The following is a 15,712-nucleotide window of genomic DNA, read 5'->3' as shown; positions in this document are numbered from 1 at the left end:
CTCATCTGGATGTTTCAATCATTAGCCACTCCTCAGAGGGCGGCACTGTGCTAAAGTACATGTCCCGGCCCAGAAAAGAAGAATGGGTTTAGTAGTCTTCCATGACATAGACGTGGTTAAATCACTTTGATTGTGTTAATTTCAGGAATTTCAGCTTTTTTATGGACATGATAAACACAGCCTCAGACAATTTCAACAAAGAACATGTCTAGAAAAAAATGAAACCATGACCAAGCTTTTTATTTAAAAATTATCTTTTGGATTTTCAGTGAAAAATCACATTCTGTTGAATAAATCCTCATGAACCCTCTACAAATTACCATGAAATATGAGTTGAGATAATGTTGACAAAATAATCATATTAAAGCTCCTGTGAGATGTTTTTAAAAAGGTTATGAAACAGACTGAAATGAATCCTGAAGCCTCTTTATGACCCAGAAAAGCAAACAAGACCATCAATGACTATTTCTTTAGTATTATTTGTAATGCCTGCAATCGCCAGATATACCAAAAGATCTGCAGCTTGAAATTATTCTTTCACATGATACATCTTCAGGTCATTTTTCTCATAGCATTCAGCACTATTATTTTAATTCATGTTATTAATGCTGTTCACAGTTATTGCTAACACTCATGCAACCAGTTAGAGCAACAGTTGGACCAATTTGGATAAATTTGACCTCATTCTTACTCATACTTGAAAACCATAAAGGCTAAACAAAATTATATTAATATTTGGATTTATATTGGACACAGCTGATGAGAAACACAATAGGAAGCATCGGCCTCTGGCAGTAAGTAATAAATGTTAAGATTATGTAAGTATGTCATGTCCTGTATCTGCGGTGTGCCTGGATCAAACCACCTTTGGAGCAAACGTCCACTCAAGTCAAGACTCTCCTCCTGAAGAGTTGGAAATGTTTATCATTGAAAAAATATGTATTACATCCAAGGTTCAGTTTCTTTTTAGAATAAAAATCTCTGATTATAATGTACATCTCCGCATTAGGCTGCATAAGTTACTGATATGGGCAATGCGGAAAAGGATGGTCAAAGATAACATTCCTCCAAGAGTTTATGAATTTATTGCACAACCTTGAGACAACTTATATACTCTGTTTTCTTTACAGGTTTTAAAAGGTCCCCACAACACCCCAGAAGAAGCTGTTTCCATGAAGTTTAATTCGATACCTAACAAAGGTGTATATATATTGTCTCAGAACTTCAACAACGTCTCACTTCACCTACATTCAACAACAAATGTTATCAGGAAATGAGGGGGCCAATAAAAACCGGGTGGGACCAAGGACAGCATGACCTTTGATTCAAGACGTCATAAGATGTTAGATAAAATGACCTCAGTACAAACAGTAAAAGATATGAAAAAAAAAGTTAGCCAGACTTTAACAAGTTCAAATGTGAAATATATCAAAGTCTGTTTAATACTTTCCTCACAAGAAATGTAGTCTGTAGTCATGCTTTAAAATGCTTTCCCATTTTAACAAGAATGAAGCTATCGTCCTATCAACAGCCATAAAAGGATTTTATCTCCAAGTTTCCAAGTTGACTTTGATCCTGGTCGTATATGTCTGTTTTAACACGGCTTCCCTCTTGCGACATTTAAACGTCATCATGGGCATCAGTGGAAAAATGACATAATGGTTCATAGATAAAAACAGGGTATGTTTTTTTGTATTGTAAAATAAGCACTTGTTTCCATGGTTGTTTTAATCCAATCCATTCCACTTCATTTATAAACTTTTTATACTTGAATACTTGTAATTCTGTACACATAAAAAGCAGAAATATAATATAAAAACCACCTAAAAAAACATAAAAGCACTTAAAAAAATATAAAACACATAAAACTAATAAAAGCCAGGTTCGAATCCACCCTGTGGCTCCTTTTCTGTAAGTCGTTCCCCACTCTCTCTCTCTCTCCCTGATTTCTGACTGTATCCACTGTCCTATCTCTACAAGGCACAACATTTTGGGGCCACTGCAGAAAAGGTACCCCTGGTGCTCAGTCTTTTGTTCAGGACAACAAAAAGAAGTTGATTTGCGGACCTAAAAGACCTCAAGGGGGTGTCAATGTGTAAGAGGTCAGAGATGTACAGAGATGATAACCCATTTAAGGATTAAAAACTAACAATACAATTTTAAAATGAATTCTAAAATGAACAGGGAGCCAGTGGAGGGAGGTCAGGTGAGGTTGTATATGTACAGGGTACATGTAAAAAGACGAGCTGCAGCATTCTGGGCTTACTGTAATTATGAATTAAGCCTGGTTAATGCCAACATAAAGTACAATAGTCCAAACAGGCTGAGATAAAAGCATGAATCACTCACGAAATGTATTCTCAGATGGTAAAAAACTAGATTTAACCAGAGTTTAAATACTGTGGCTTTTTGGGCAATGTTGCAAATAGCCCAGATCCATAAGAGGGGCATCAGCCCCACTGGGTCCAGATATGATGACTTCAGTTTTACTTTCATTAAAATTCAAAAAGACTTAAGGCCCTCCAGGCTTTAATGTCAGACTGGGAAACTTTTAGGGATTTAGGTTTTGTTGTGTAATTCAAATGGTGTTGTTCTTATTCTTCATGTCAAACTATTGAATAGTACACTTTAATGAGTTCTCTTATGGAATTTTAATTTGGATGCCACTATCTTTTTAAAGATGCTTCCTCTGCAGTGATAACAGTAAATGTTTCAAGGTTTTTTCCCCCTTAAAAGAAGGACTTTAAGGAGACATCATGGTGCCTATTTTACATATTTTCTAATCTGAATTTGCTCGCTCTCCCTTAATTTGGCTGAAAACTAACATTTTCCCAAACATTGAGGGTCAGGCTTGGTTTCGCAGATGGCTTTACTTCATTTTCAAAATATACTGTGGGAAAAAAGACTGAAACTCCAGCTATATACATTGTAATTTCAAATATACTATAATTATAGCAGACATTTGTTATTAGCATTAAGCAGGAAAAAACATCCTTACTCAACATGGACCATGTCCTAACATCAATAATACTGTTAAGATCACAATTCCCATGAGCCCATTGCACACAACATCTGTTTTACTTTTCTTCCCTTGTACTTTTCCCTTGTGTTTATGGTGAAGAAATAAGAAATTCGTTGAGAATAATCCTGATTTTATGAATCAAGCCGGTCAGGTATGAGACGTAAAAGCGGGGCTAAGGTCTCTTTGACTGAAGACATTAACATGTCACAATGGGTATACTACAGGTGTCTGTCATTAAATCGATCAATCAATCAATCAATCAATCAATCAATTTTTATTTGTGTAGCGTCAACTCATAACAAGTGTTATCTTGAGACACTTTACAAAAAGCAGGTAAAATACCTTACTCTTTGTCTTTTAACATTACAAAAGAGCAGGTAAAAAGACCTTACTTATTGCTATATTACAAAGACCCGGCCTATCCATCATGAGCACTTTAGCAAAGCAGCAAAAGTTACATTGGTAAGAAAAAACTGCCTTATTAAAAGGCAGGAATCTTCGGCTGGATCCCCGGCTCATGACGAAACAGTCTTCACAGGCCTAGACTGCGCCAGGCTTTGAAGGGGATAGGGGGAGAGATGGGATAAAATGCAGGAAGAGGGACAGGGAGCAAGGCCGTCAACCAAGGAGCCTAAGAGAGCTCAAGAGCTCTCAGGAAAAGTAGGTGGTTAGTGACTGAGATTTACAGATAGATACATGCAGTAATATGATGTACTGTATATGCACAGAGAGAGAGAGAGAGAGATAGAGAGGAGCTCAAGGTGCCAGTTCCCCCGGTAGTCTAAGCCTATAGCAGCATAACTAGGAGCTGGTCTACACCAGTACCAGCCCTAACTATAAGATTTATCAAAAGGGAAAGTTTTAAGTCTATTCTTAAAAATACAGACTGTGTCTGCCTCCCAGACCCTGGCTGGAATATGATTCCAAAGGAGAGGAGCCTGATAACCGAAGGCTTTACCTCCCATAGTACATTTAGAGACTGTAGGTACCACTAGCAGGCCTGCATTCTGGGATCGTAGTAGTACGGTACTAGTAGCTCCTTAAGATAAGATGGTGCCTGGCCATTTAGAGCTTTGTAAGTGAGAAGAAGGATCTTGAATTCTATTCTAGATTGTATAGGGAGCCAGTGCAGAGAAGCCAACACAGGAATAATGTGGTCCTTTTCCTAGTTCTAGTCAGTACACGAGCTGCAGCGTTCTGGACCAGTTGAAGAGTCTTTAGAGACTTACCAGAGCACCCTGACAAAAGAGAATTACAATAATCCAACCTGGAGGCAACAAATGCATGAACTAGTTTTTCTGCATCATTTTGCGACAGGATATTCCTGATCTTGGATATATTACGAAGGTGAAAATAGGCTGTTCTTGAAATTTGTCTGATGTGAGAGGTAAAGGACATATCTCGATCAAATAGAACTCCTAGATTCCTAACAGTGGTGCTAGATGCCAGGCTGATGTCATTGAGGACAGTCACATCACTAGAAAAAGTCTCTCTGAGGTTTTGAGGGCCTAGCACAATAACTTCAGTCTTGTCTGAGTTAAGTAGCAAAAGATTTCTGGTCATCCAGGTCCTAACGTCCTTAAGGCACGTTTCTAGCCTACACAACTGACTGGTGCCATCGGGCTTCATTGATACATAAAGCTGAGTATCATCTGCATAACAATGAAACTGTATGGAGTGTTTCCTCATAATATTTCCCAGAGGAAGCATATATAATGTAATGAGAATTGGTCCAAGCACTGAACCTTGTGGGACTCCATGGCAAACTTTGGTGTGCATAGAGGACTTATCATTAACATGTACAAACTGAGATCGGTCTGATAAGTAGGATTCAAACCAACTTAAAGCAGTCCCTGTAATTCCAAGTAAATGTTCTAGTCTGTGTAATAGGATTTGATGGTCGATAGTGTCAAAAGCAGCACTAAGATCTAACAAGACAAGCACAGAGAGAAGTCCCCTGTCTGAAGCTAGAAGTAGATTGTTTGTAACTTTAACTAGTGCAGTATAGTGGACTCTAAATCCTGACTGAAACTCCTCAAATAAACTGTTGTCATGGAGAAAGTCACACAGCTGATTAGCTACCACTTTCTCCAGGATCTTTGAGATAAAAGGAAGGTTGGATATAGGCCTATAGTTAGCTAGAGTTCCTGAATCTAGAGTAGGTTTTTTGAGTAGAGGTTTGATTACTGCTACTTTAAATGACTGTGGTACATAGCCTGCCAGTACCTGTCAATGATACAACGTTCTGAGTCTCACCTGTGCTCTCTTATAAGTCAAAATGTCTGTTGTCAACAACTCCTCTTGGATGGAAATATAGACATACATAGAAATTGTCACACTGCTTACTGTTTGCTTGGCTACTCAGCAACAAAAATCATTAAAATAATTTTAACTTCACCAAACGTTAATGTTTGACATGTGAATAGGAGTGCAGCTTATTATGAAACACTCTATTCCTGTTTGTTAAGACATCGACAGGGTAGAGCATTTTTCAGCAGCAGGTTTTATGAACATGTTGCTATAAAGAGAGTCAACAGAGGTGCAACACACCACAATAATTGCCTCTATGTTCTCCTGCTTACAGTAAGTCCAAAGTCACTCATATATGGCCGTCCATAACCCCACCCAACCTGCTGTTCCCGACAACAACGTCTGTTATTAAAGTATTCAGAGTTCAGGGAGGGAGACTGTGCCAACTGAGCAAAGGTTGCAGTGCCAGTCATCCCCCTCAGGACCCTCGACTCAGGGCTTCCTCTAGAAAAAACCACCGAAGCAGAAGGGCTGAAAAGCAAAAACATCAAGACTCATGCATCTAAACGTATCTGTATAAAAATGCAAAAGGAGTTAAAATAACAAGGTTAAGTGCAGAGCTGTGCTGTAAAAGGTTTTAACTTGTACTATTTAACTAAAGGCAGCAATAAATCACTGTAAAGATAATACATTCAAAAATGTTAAATGTTGAATATTTTTGAAAAGCTCACACAAGGAACATTTATTGTGTTGATTTTGGCGGCCCCTCTGGACAAAGTTGTTTCACTCATACTGTTGATGATTTTGTCAAATACAGTTGAAAGCAGTGTTTTGTTTTTTCAACCTGCTTTAATATAACAGCCAAACGTATCAGTCATCAAGAACCTCTGCCTGTCTTGGCACCATCACTTCATCTGACAACTAACCAGTGCACAGCTTTTAGACATTTAAAATGAAACAATTTGGAAAGAAATCATTAATGTTGTTGATGGTCTTGTTTGCTTTAAAATGTCATAAATAGGCATCAATAGTAGTTTCACCAGCTAAAAGCTCAACACAAGTGGCCACATTTGTTACTACCTATAAAGAATTGCCAACTGATTTATATGCCAATGTAATAGCGCCCTCTTCTGGCAGCAGATCCTTGTAACTAAATGTTGGGATAGGGATCACGTGACTGTAAGCTAGAGCCATACACAGTACAACGTAGTGAATCCCCATTGATGGTGTATCAGTGTTTTTCCATTGAACGTCAAAACGTCAACGTGTATTTTGAACTGTCAGGGTGAGAAGCTTTAGAAGTAAAAATAGTGAAAAAGAGAATATGGCTCACAGCTGGTTTAAAATATTTTTATACAGTGCAACAACTGTGTACCACTGTTGATTATGTCAAAGTATATTAACCAATAACCAGTACTTTTACTCAAGTCCTGTAGTCCACCTGAAAATAAAGTACCTCGAATTGTAGAAATGTAGATTTAAGTACAAATTACATTTATTAGTACAAATGAATCAATCCCCTTGTTGGTAGAAAACATATTCAGACTAAATGTACAAAACTGCAAATAAAATACACAACAATGTAACAGGTGACTGTTCTACAACTGATAAAAAAAATGGTTGATTATACTATTCATAATACTCGTGTAGCCTATAGTCAAATACACTTTGTTGCATTAACTATATTTATTTATTTGCAAAGTTCTGAATGCTGTTTTTTTTAATTATCTTTAATGACTTTTTGCATTATTGCTTGTAAGATTATCAAAACTTTTAGTTTAACTAGAGAGGAGACACAAAACAACTTCTGCTGCAGTGGACACAGGCAATACTAAAAATGTAAGCTAGCTCTGCTTTGGTTTGGTAACCTTTAAATGAAAATATGAGCGTTTAGGCCAAGTCTCTATGGTGATAAATCCTAAATCACGAACGTGAAGTCATGTGACGTATTGGATGTATGGACATGGGTGTCCAAGCTGGGGGAAAAGTGGGACTGACCGACTTAATTTAAGGAGCCTTTCATCTGAAATTTGAGGAAAGTCTTCTGAATTATTTTTTTTTATTTTATCAAAAATATTCATTGTAATTTTTTTGATTTCTGAGCAATAATTGAATGGGATTTTTTGTGGAAACTTTCAGGAGCTCACAATGTTTTTTTAATTTAAATTGGGAATTCTAATTCGAAGTTTTTTGGGAGTCTTTCTTTCGAAATTTAAACTTTTTGTTTGGAAATTTTAAGAAACTTTCGGGAAGTTTTGCACATAACTTTTGGATACATACAGAAATGTTTTGATTTGATTTTGTAAGTCGCCTTCCACTGAATATTTTAGACCGTTGAAATGTTCATAGAATTTTCATTCGAAATGTTTCAAAACTTTTGTTTGCAATTTACAAAATCAGAGTAAATGTTACTTCATGTGCCTGCAACATGGTAGTAGTGAACATGTAGTAATGATGCTGTACATTAAGTTAAGATAAAACTTTGCAAGTCAAAGCTTCCTGCTGCTAACCACCTAACAATTTTCAAAGACTTTCAAGAATTGTCACCATGAAGTTTTTTTCAGAACATTCTCAACACAGTAAACATTGGGAAATATACATTTTTAATATAACTTTTCAGAAGTTTTAGGAACTATTCAGAAACTCTGACAAGAAATTTGGGGGTACAATTAATTATATAAGATTGTTGTAAGTAGGGAACACAAGATTGAGAATTTACCCCCCAAATTTTCTGGATTTTCAGAAACTTTCTGAAATTTTAAACCACAAAAATTCCTGCTCGAGCCCCTTGAATTTAGCGGGAATAGAAAAATAATAAGAAAACAATCTCCTTTTTCTAACAAACCTTTTAATCAATCAATCTTTCAGGGACAAATGAAGGTGCTTGTTTCGTTTTCTAAAATACAACAATCAAAAACAAACATACAATATAAAACTCAATAAAAATAATTCTTTGCATTATTTTCTTGGTAATTCATACGACAAAAATTGGGAAGACATTTCCATGTGGTGCAGAAAGTATTAAACCATGATACTGTGTGGGAAAGTTGCTTGTTTTTAAGGTGTTTGGGTTTTTCCCTGAGAGAGAATGAAAGCATTTATCGTCATCACAGCTCGTCATGCTTTCCTTCTTCCCTTTCCCTGTCCTCGTCGACCTTCAGTTTGAGTTCTTCAGCTGTGATCACGCCGTCTTTATTTCTATCCTGGTTTTGGAACATGTCGGTAATAACCTGATCCATGATCAGCCCAGGCCTGATACGACCTTTGCCCTCTGCCACCTGCAGCTTGATGAATTCTCCAAACTAAGAAAAAAGAATAAAAGAGCAACATCAGAGTACATTAATAAAAACCTGAGAACAAAATTACAATAGATCATTGATGGTAAGTTCTTTATTAAAAAAGATCAACAAACCTCTTCCTGGGCCACTTCTTTGTTCTTGTTGTTGTCGAGAGCTTCAAACAGGTCAGCAGGGCTGTCCTGGAGCCACACAAACAGGTAACCTGGCGGCACACCCTTATCGAAGCTCACCATTTCAACGTCGAAGAGCAGCACAGCACTGCTTGGCACTCCACTGGCTGGCGGATAGGAAGCAAGGAAAACACGGTTTGTCTTATTACCTGTGAAATTATCTTCACAACTTCCTTTAAAAATGTTGTCTAGATGGTGTCTATTGTTAGTGACCATTCTGTCGGTAGAAGGGTAGACATTGTAAGAAACCTTTTCAGTCAGAGCTTGAACTTTTTTGTCATTAGCTCATTATTTGGTGCTCTGTGGGGTTTTGCTTTGATTGATTTGTAAGTAAACAAATCTGTGATAAAATGCTGAATATGTGAAACATTTGTGAAAAATGTACAAGTTCAAATAAAGAACTATATGGCAGCTGATAAGAGGTTCTCAAATATTTCAGTAGAATGCAAAACAGTGAGTCAAAGAAGTAGACACAAATAAGGACAAATTCAAAAACATGGCAAACGTGTTGTTTTTGACTAAAAATATTATAAATTATAAACAAAAAAAGATTTTGATATTTATACATTCTTCACTTCAGGGTTTTAGCAGGTTTGACATGCAGCCTCATACCATCAGAGGATTGTAAATCAGGTTGTGTATTCTCTTGACAAAAAATAAAATAATGTTCTTTATGATAGAGAAGAGCACAGTGTGGTAGTGTGTCAGAGCTCTCAGTTTCTATGAAGCTAAGCAGAAATCTTACCTCCTTTCTCTCCGTGGCCGAGATGAGGCGGCACCGTTATCAGCCTCCTCTCTCCCACACACATGCCTCTCAAGCCCTCATCCAGCCCGTCAATCACCTTGTCTGCCCCCAACACTGTATCCTGAACGTTCTCATAGTCGTGTCTGAGGATGAAGTGTGCCACATATTTGACAGCTGGAATAATACTGCTCTAGAAATGTACCAAAATATTAGCGTTTAAGAATATGTGTGGATGACTCACGAAGAGAAGAGTGGAGTGCCGTCCACCAGGGTGCAGTTGTAGTGGTAGCGCACGTGGTCGTTCACTCCCGTCGTCTCGTTACACAACTCAGGTTTGTGTGTGATCTGGATTTCCACAGTGTCATTTGGGTTGTGGAAGTCGATGACGTGAATGTCAAACAACAGAACGGCAGAAGGGGGGATGACGTTACCTGAACAGAGGGATGGATATTTCATCTTTATGGTAAGTCCGTTTTTTTTTTCAATTACATGCATCTTGATTCACAGCTCATTCAGAAACCTACAGATTGAACTTCTCATAAACATATTTATTCTGGCATATTATTTATTGAGTATGTTTATCAAGTCAAGTGCAATTTGTTGACATTCATCAAACAGGCTGCAGGAAAAAGCCTCGGTAACGTACCTGCTCCCTGCTCTCCATACGCCAGGTGTGGAGGGATGGTGACCCTCCTCCTCTCTCCAGTGCAGACTCCAATCAGAGCCTGGTCCATGCCTGCTATCACATACCCCATCCCGATGTAGGTGTTGTATGTGCTGTTCCTCTGGTAGCTGTTGACAGACAAACACACATACAAAAAAAAAAGGTTAGGTTTGATTTTAATATCACTTCTCCAGTTTAAAAAAAAAAAAATGTATCTGTTGTGTTGGGAAATGAAATATCATCAGCAGTTTTGTACCTTGTGTCAAAGGTGACCCCGTTTAGGAAAGTACCGTTGTAGTGGTAACGGACATAATCACCAACCACAGACTTGCGTGTGCATGACTCGGGGATGACCTGGTCCGCAATGGTCAGGTTGTCCTTGGGGTTATGAATGTCCACCAACAAGACATCAAACACCAGGGTCGCCTGTGCGGGGATCTCTGTGCCTGGTTGAAGAGTCAAACAATTAGTTGTTTCATCCAGGCTTCTTTGGAGTATTTGATCCATTCACTTAACAGAACATAATATAATGATTTTCATGTCACCAAATTTGGTCTTGGAAGGACACAACTGAACTACTTTGATTGAACAAGGTAAATATTCTCCAGCCGTTTAAGGAAATCTGAGAAAGCCAAAGGCTAAACATTAAAAACAATAATAGAACAAGATATGTACATTAACACATAAGATGAGCAAAACAATACGTAGAGTATACCTTTGAATGTACCCATGATAACCTTTTACTTTCTGTTTGTTTAATGTTACATTTTGTTTGTGCTGGTGTCTCTTGCTAAGCATTTAAAAACAAAAGAACTGCTCATTTTAAACAGATTGGATTTTTCTCAGGTTTCTAGATAAATATTTTGTTGGATTATTTTGCCATTGCCCTTTTCCTGCAAACCTGGTGTAGTATACTGTATTTAATACTATACAAGTTTTCCATCAAGTCACTTTTAAACCAAAGATCACATGTATACATCATCAGTGTTTGGAAAACACATCTTCCTCAAGGCATATCGAACATGATAAATTGAACATTATCATTTGCAAAGTTTTTTTAAATGATTTAAATTGTTACCACTACTTTATAAAAAAATGTTTGCATGTGTCCTCCTCATACACGTAAACAAACCTAAAAGACTCCATTTGCAAGTTGATTTCTCTCCTGCTAACACTATTTTATCAATCTATCAGCTGATTGGAGAAGCAGGGTTTGATTGCAAACTAGAAAACAATAATCTAGCCTCTCCTTCATAAGCTTTTTCAGTTCAACCATGGTTTCAATTTTGCCGTTTGCTGCAGTTAGTTTATTACTAACCTGATCCTTTCTCTCCGTAGGCTTTGAAGGGCGGGATGACGATATTTCTGATCTCTCCCACACACATGCCAAGCAGCCCTTCATCCAGGCCCTTGACCAGCCAGCCCTCGCCCACTAGGGAGTCGTGGGTCTGCTTCCTTGTGTAGCTACGTAGGGCTCATACAAGCGCAAAGTCAAACACACAACACACCTGGATAACACAGTGCAAACACAGAGCTGTCATACAGAGGGTTTCAATTCTAGACAAGTATGTGATTTAATCTATGACCTCTGCACAAAAAGTGGTACTTGTTTTACAATTTCATAGCTTTCTTCATTGGTACATCAAAGCTTGTCAATTTATTCAATACTCTTGACAGGAAATCCTGTCAACTACTCTTGTCTGAGCAAGAATTCACCTGGAGTCAAAGACGGTGCCATCGAGCAGAGTGCCGTTAAAGTGGTAACGCACAAAGTCGGTGCGCATCACAGAGCGTTTACAGTCTTTGGGAGTGGTGATGGTCTTTGTCACAACCAGGTCAGCTTTGTTCCACAGATCCATCATTTGGATGTCAAACACCAAGGTGGCATCTGGAGGAATCACGTCGCCTGTAAACAAAGTTAAATAAAAGGTCAAAAGGAGCTTTCACGGTAAACACAAACACTATAATCCATGAGTAACACACCAAATCGTTGGGTTTCCTTAAATGAGCAAAACTGCTGGGAAATTAAGGAGAATTTGAGGTTACAGATCACTCAAAATGTGTTATGAATTGCTTTTGAATAGATACATGACTATTGGCTTTCTAAATAAATAAGTAAGAAAACTGTATGTCGTTAGATATAAAAATGACGTCAAGACCAAGTTATAAGAATGATTGATCGGACTTCCATTAGGGATGTGCTTGATTAGTCAACTAACCAATTAAATGTCTTCACCCTAACTAGTCGGCACCAGAATTACTAGTTGGTTAAACTAATAATATTTTTTTCAATGTAGACCCATTATGCCAGTTAAATGGTGTTTGAGCTGTAATGCAGCAAACCGCCACTAGCTGGGGCTGTAGCTCTGGTCAATGGGACTTCCCCTCCTGGCTCTACTGCCCAGATGTAAACAAGCACATTGAACGGCTAGTAGGAGCAGCACGGTTTGGTAGTATTTTGAATTTGAAAATTGTTATAAAGTTGTCAAAGTACCCGCAGATGAAATGATTTTCTGCCCAATCTGGGTGGCTTTCTCATCTCATTTCAACATGGGGGGCATTTGTGTGCCTTTATTGTAGAGATAGGACAGTGGACAGAAATCACGGTGACAGAGTGTGGGGAATGACATTCTGGAAAAGGAAGCACAGGGATTCGAACCCGGGCCGGCCGCCTGGAGGACTGTAGGCTCGGTACATGGGGCGGGCGCACTGACCACTAACCAATTTTTCTGAATTTTGAAAAATATTTTCGTACCCTTAGACTAGTTGACTCGTCAGAACTGACATTTTGTTTCATCAACTATGAAATGATTTGCTTGGAACATCCCTCAATCCATTACATTTTGTAAAAAAGTTTCCTTATTGGATAAAAGCGTCTGCTAAGTGAATTGTAGAATTGTAGGTCACATATTATGCGAAGTACACTTTATCATGTTTTTCGAACATTAATGTGTCTCTAGCTTGTCGACAAACCCACCAATTACAAGAAAAGTCCATTCTTTCTGTCTTTTGCCTGCTCTACAACAGGCCGTTTGAGGATTATCTCTTTATGACATTACAAAGGACACCCCTCCCCCGAGCGGCACTCTCACATATAGGTGTGTGTACTGCCATCTGAGTACACTTTTCCACTGTAAACAATAGGACATGTGCGAGAAAGCCAAAGCCACATTCCTTTCCAGAGAGGGGCGTGTTTAAACACAGTTCACTTGCGTTTAAAGCTACAGACACACAGATAAACAGCCTGTTCTGAGTGGAGCTGAAAATTAGGAATTTAAAGGAATGATAAAATAAAGGATCAGCATGGATTTTTAGCAAGAAACTTCACATACATGTTTAAGGGATCTCTGAGATTTATTTAAATTTGTTGAAAAGGGATATAATATGTGACCTTTAATCTAGCATTCGCATTTATGGTTGTGGTTGAAACTTTCTCACTAATAGCATGTTGAATTGTCATGAAACTCAATTATAACTCTGTGTTCCCTTCACATTTAATTCCATTGCAATACATATTGTCATCTAAAGTAACATAAGCAAAAGTGTTATTTTTGTAGAATAAACACTTTATCTTACGATACTACTATTGAGGCTAATATCACTGCCATCATCTCTCGCTATAGCTCCTCCCCCATGGTCCTTTAACAGTTATTTTTTATTGCCACATTGCATTTTATTGAAATTCTAAACTCTAAAATGAAGGAGCATGGGAAATTAAATAAAAATGTTTTGAAATAAAAATAAGTTTTGGCTTTTTTTTTTTTTTTTTTAGCCCCAAAGATCTACATTTATATCTTATATGTTAAATACTGCCATAACTATGTTTGATACTTTTGATCATATTAAGTGAATTCTACTGAAATGTCCTATGAATGTATTTTTGATAAGAACTGACTCCTGAAAATAAAAATAAAAAGTTAATTACCACTGAATAAACTGGAACATTCAGTTAAAAAGTTTGTAAAACAGAAATGCCAACACTCGTCATTCACTTTGTGACATTGGTAGAAGTTACCTGCACCGGTGCTGCCGTACGCCAGGTGAGGAGGGACGGTGACGGTCCTGCGCTCGTTCACACACATGCCCTGCAGACCTTTATCCATACCAGCGAGGAGCCGACCCTCCCCGATGAGGCCCACCTTGGCCTCTCCTTTCTGATGGCTGCAAAGGGAAACAGAATATTCACACGGACAAAGGCAAATGTTAGAAGTGGGTCAGCTGTTCGAAGCACGGATAATATCACACATGCATGTACATCCTGTGTGTAATACTATTGTTGACTTCCTAAAAAAAAAAAAGGACACTCTGAAAGTCCACTCAAAGTTTGCAATCACTGAATGGCCTCTGCGTCACCGTTACATCTTGCAAATAGAAAACTGAAATGAATGCAATAAGAATTTAGGACCAAACTTACCTCGAATCAAATATTTTCCCGTCCACAAACGAGGCGTTGTAGTGATAGCGGACATAATCTCCATTTTTGGACTCTCTAGCACAGACTTTGGGTATGAAGTATCTGTCCACGACTACATCTCCAAGCACAGGGCTTGGATTACACTCCACGGAAGACCACGAAAAAAAGAGGAAAAGGAGAATGCAGCGGGCAAACATTTTTTTTTTTTTTTTTTGCAGAAACACGTCAAATAGATTTTAGGGATAAAAAATAATAGACGACTAAAAAACTATAGACACTAAATAAATAAATTAAGAGTCCTGCAGAGTTCTGCGTGCCTTGCGCAGATGATCTGGGCTGCTGATGTGGAGCAGGAGAGTTGTGTCTGAAGGTTGTAAACGTGGACAATCTCCAGGTTGCAGGGAGGACTTTTAACCAGAAGGATGTCTGAGCTGGGAGTGGGAAGCGCCGCGGTTAAGGAAACAACAATACGAAGAGCCCATGACTTCCTTTAAAAAATAAAAGACAATCCCAGTAGAGAGGAAGTTTTGTAGGACTACGCTGGAGGATCAAGTAAGATCATTTGGAGCATGTTTCTTAGTGCTACTTCCTACAATAAAGTGACTGCAGCCTGCACATGGGATTTGGGGTAGACGATAGTTTAATTCTGGTGAGAAAAGAAAAAAAATAGCCTAGTGTAAGCTATTTTTGTCCTTTAAAATTTGTAAATTTCTACTTTTATTTTGAAAGGCAAAGCGTCTACGGTGTCGTGTAACTTGACTCTAATTCCGCTGTTAAGTATACAACTTCAGGGTACTTCTCAGAGACCCGCCTCTCCCTCTCAGAGCCGTAAAGGAGCATGGCAGCCCCAAACTTTCACCGTTTTCATTAATGTTGTGAAATGCATGAGTTTTTTTTTTTTTTAAAAAAGGTACCAATAAAGCCAGAAAAAAAATCTCTCTTCCGGCCCAGCATCCATAGACTTCATCATGGACAACACTGTTTCTAAGAATTACAAATTACTTGAGGAAAAAAACCAGCCAACACTGAAAAGATAAAAAGCATCTGTGTCACTTATCTAGCACAGAACAATGCATTATATTTGTAACTCTTCAAAATAAGAGTACAAAACTATTGTACAGAAGAAATGCCCAAATGCCCACGACCCA

The 15,712-nt window shown here is 38.1% G+C and overlaps 1 protein-coding gene across 1 annotated transcript; it reads right to left on the bottom strand.

Annotated features, from left to right (window-relative positions):
* Positions 1-8,100: 8,100 nt before the first annotated feature.
* On the bottom strand, positions 8,101-14,977 carry fkbp10b (FKBP prolyl isomerase 10b). Its single transcript, XM_020658737.3, has 10 exons — positions 14,565-14,977; positions 14,166-14,311; positions 11,867-12,056; positions 11,469-11,614; positions 10,407-10,596; positions 10,133-10,278; positions 9,728-9,917; positions 9,487-9,629; positions 8,685-8,848; positions 8,101-8,574 (listed from the first exon to the last, which is right to left on the bottom strand). Exons 1-10 carry the CDS (start codon positions 14,759-14,761, stop codon positions 8,380-8,382), a joined length of 1,707 nt encoding a protein of 568 aa, XP_020514393.2. The 5' UTR covers positions 14,762-14,977; the 3' UTR covers positions 8,101-8,379.
* Between the last annotated feature and the right edge of the window lie 735 nt (positions 14,978-15,712).

Source organism: Labrus bergylta, chromosome 21, assembly GCF_963930695.1.
Source record: "Labrus bergylta chromosome 21, fLabBer1.1, whole genome shotgun sequence".
Classification (NCBI taxonomy): domain Eukaryota; kingdom Metazoa; phylum Chordata; class Actinopteri; order Labriformes; family Labridae; genus Labrus; species Labrus bergylta.
The sequence above is the reverse complement of the archived record's forward strand: the minus strand, read 5'-3'. Positions and strand labels throughout refer to the sequence as shown.

Excerpts from the sequence above, each read along its gene's own strand:
- fkbp10b (XM_020658737.3), bottom strand. The coding sequence starts at position 14,761 with ATGTTTGCCCGCTGCATTCTCCTTTTCCTCTTTTTTTCGTGGTCTTCC. Across the intron at positions 10,597-11,468 it reads CTACGGAGAGAAAGGATCAG|GCACAGAGATCCCCGCACAG; the intron begins GTTAGTAATAAA and ends CTCTTCAACCAG. Across the intron at positions 10,279-10,406 it reads GGGGTCACCTTTGACACAAG|CTACCAGAGGAACAGCACAT; the intron begins GTACAAAACTGC and ends GTCTGTCAACAG.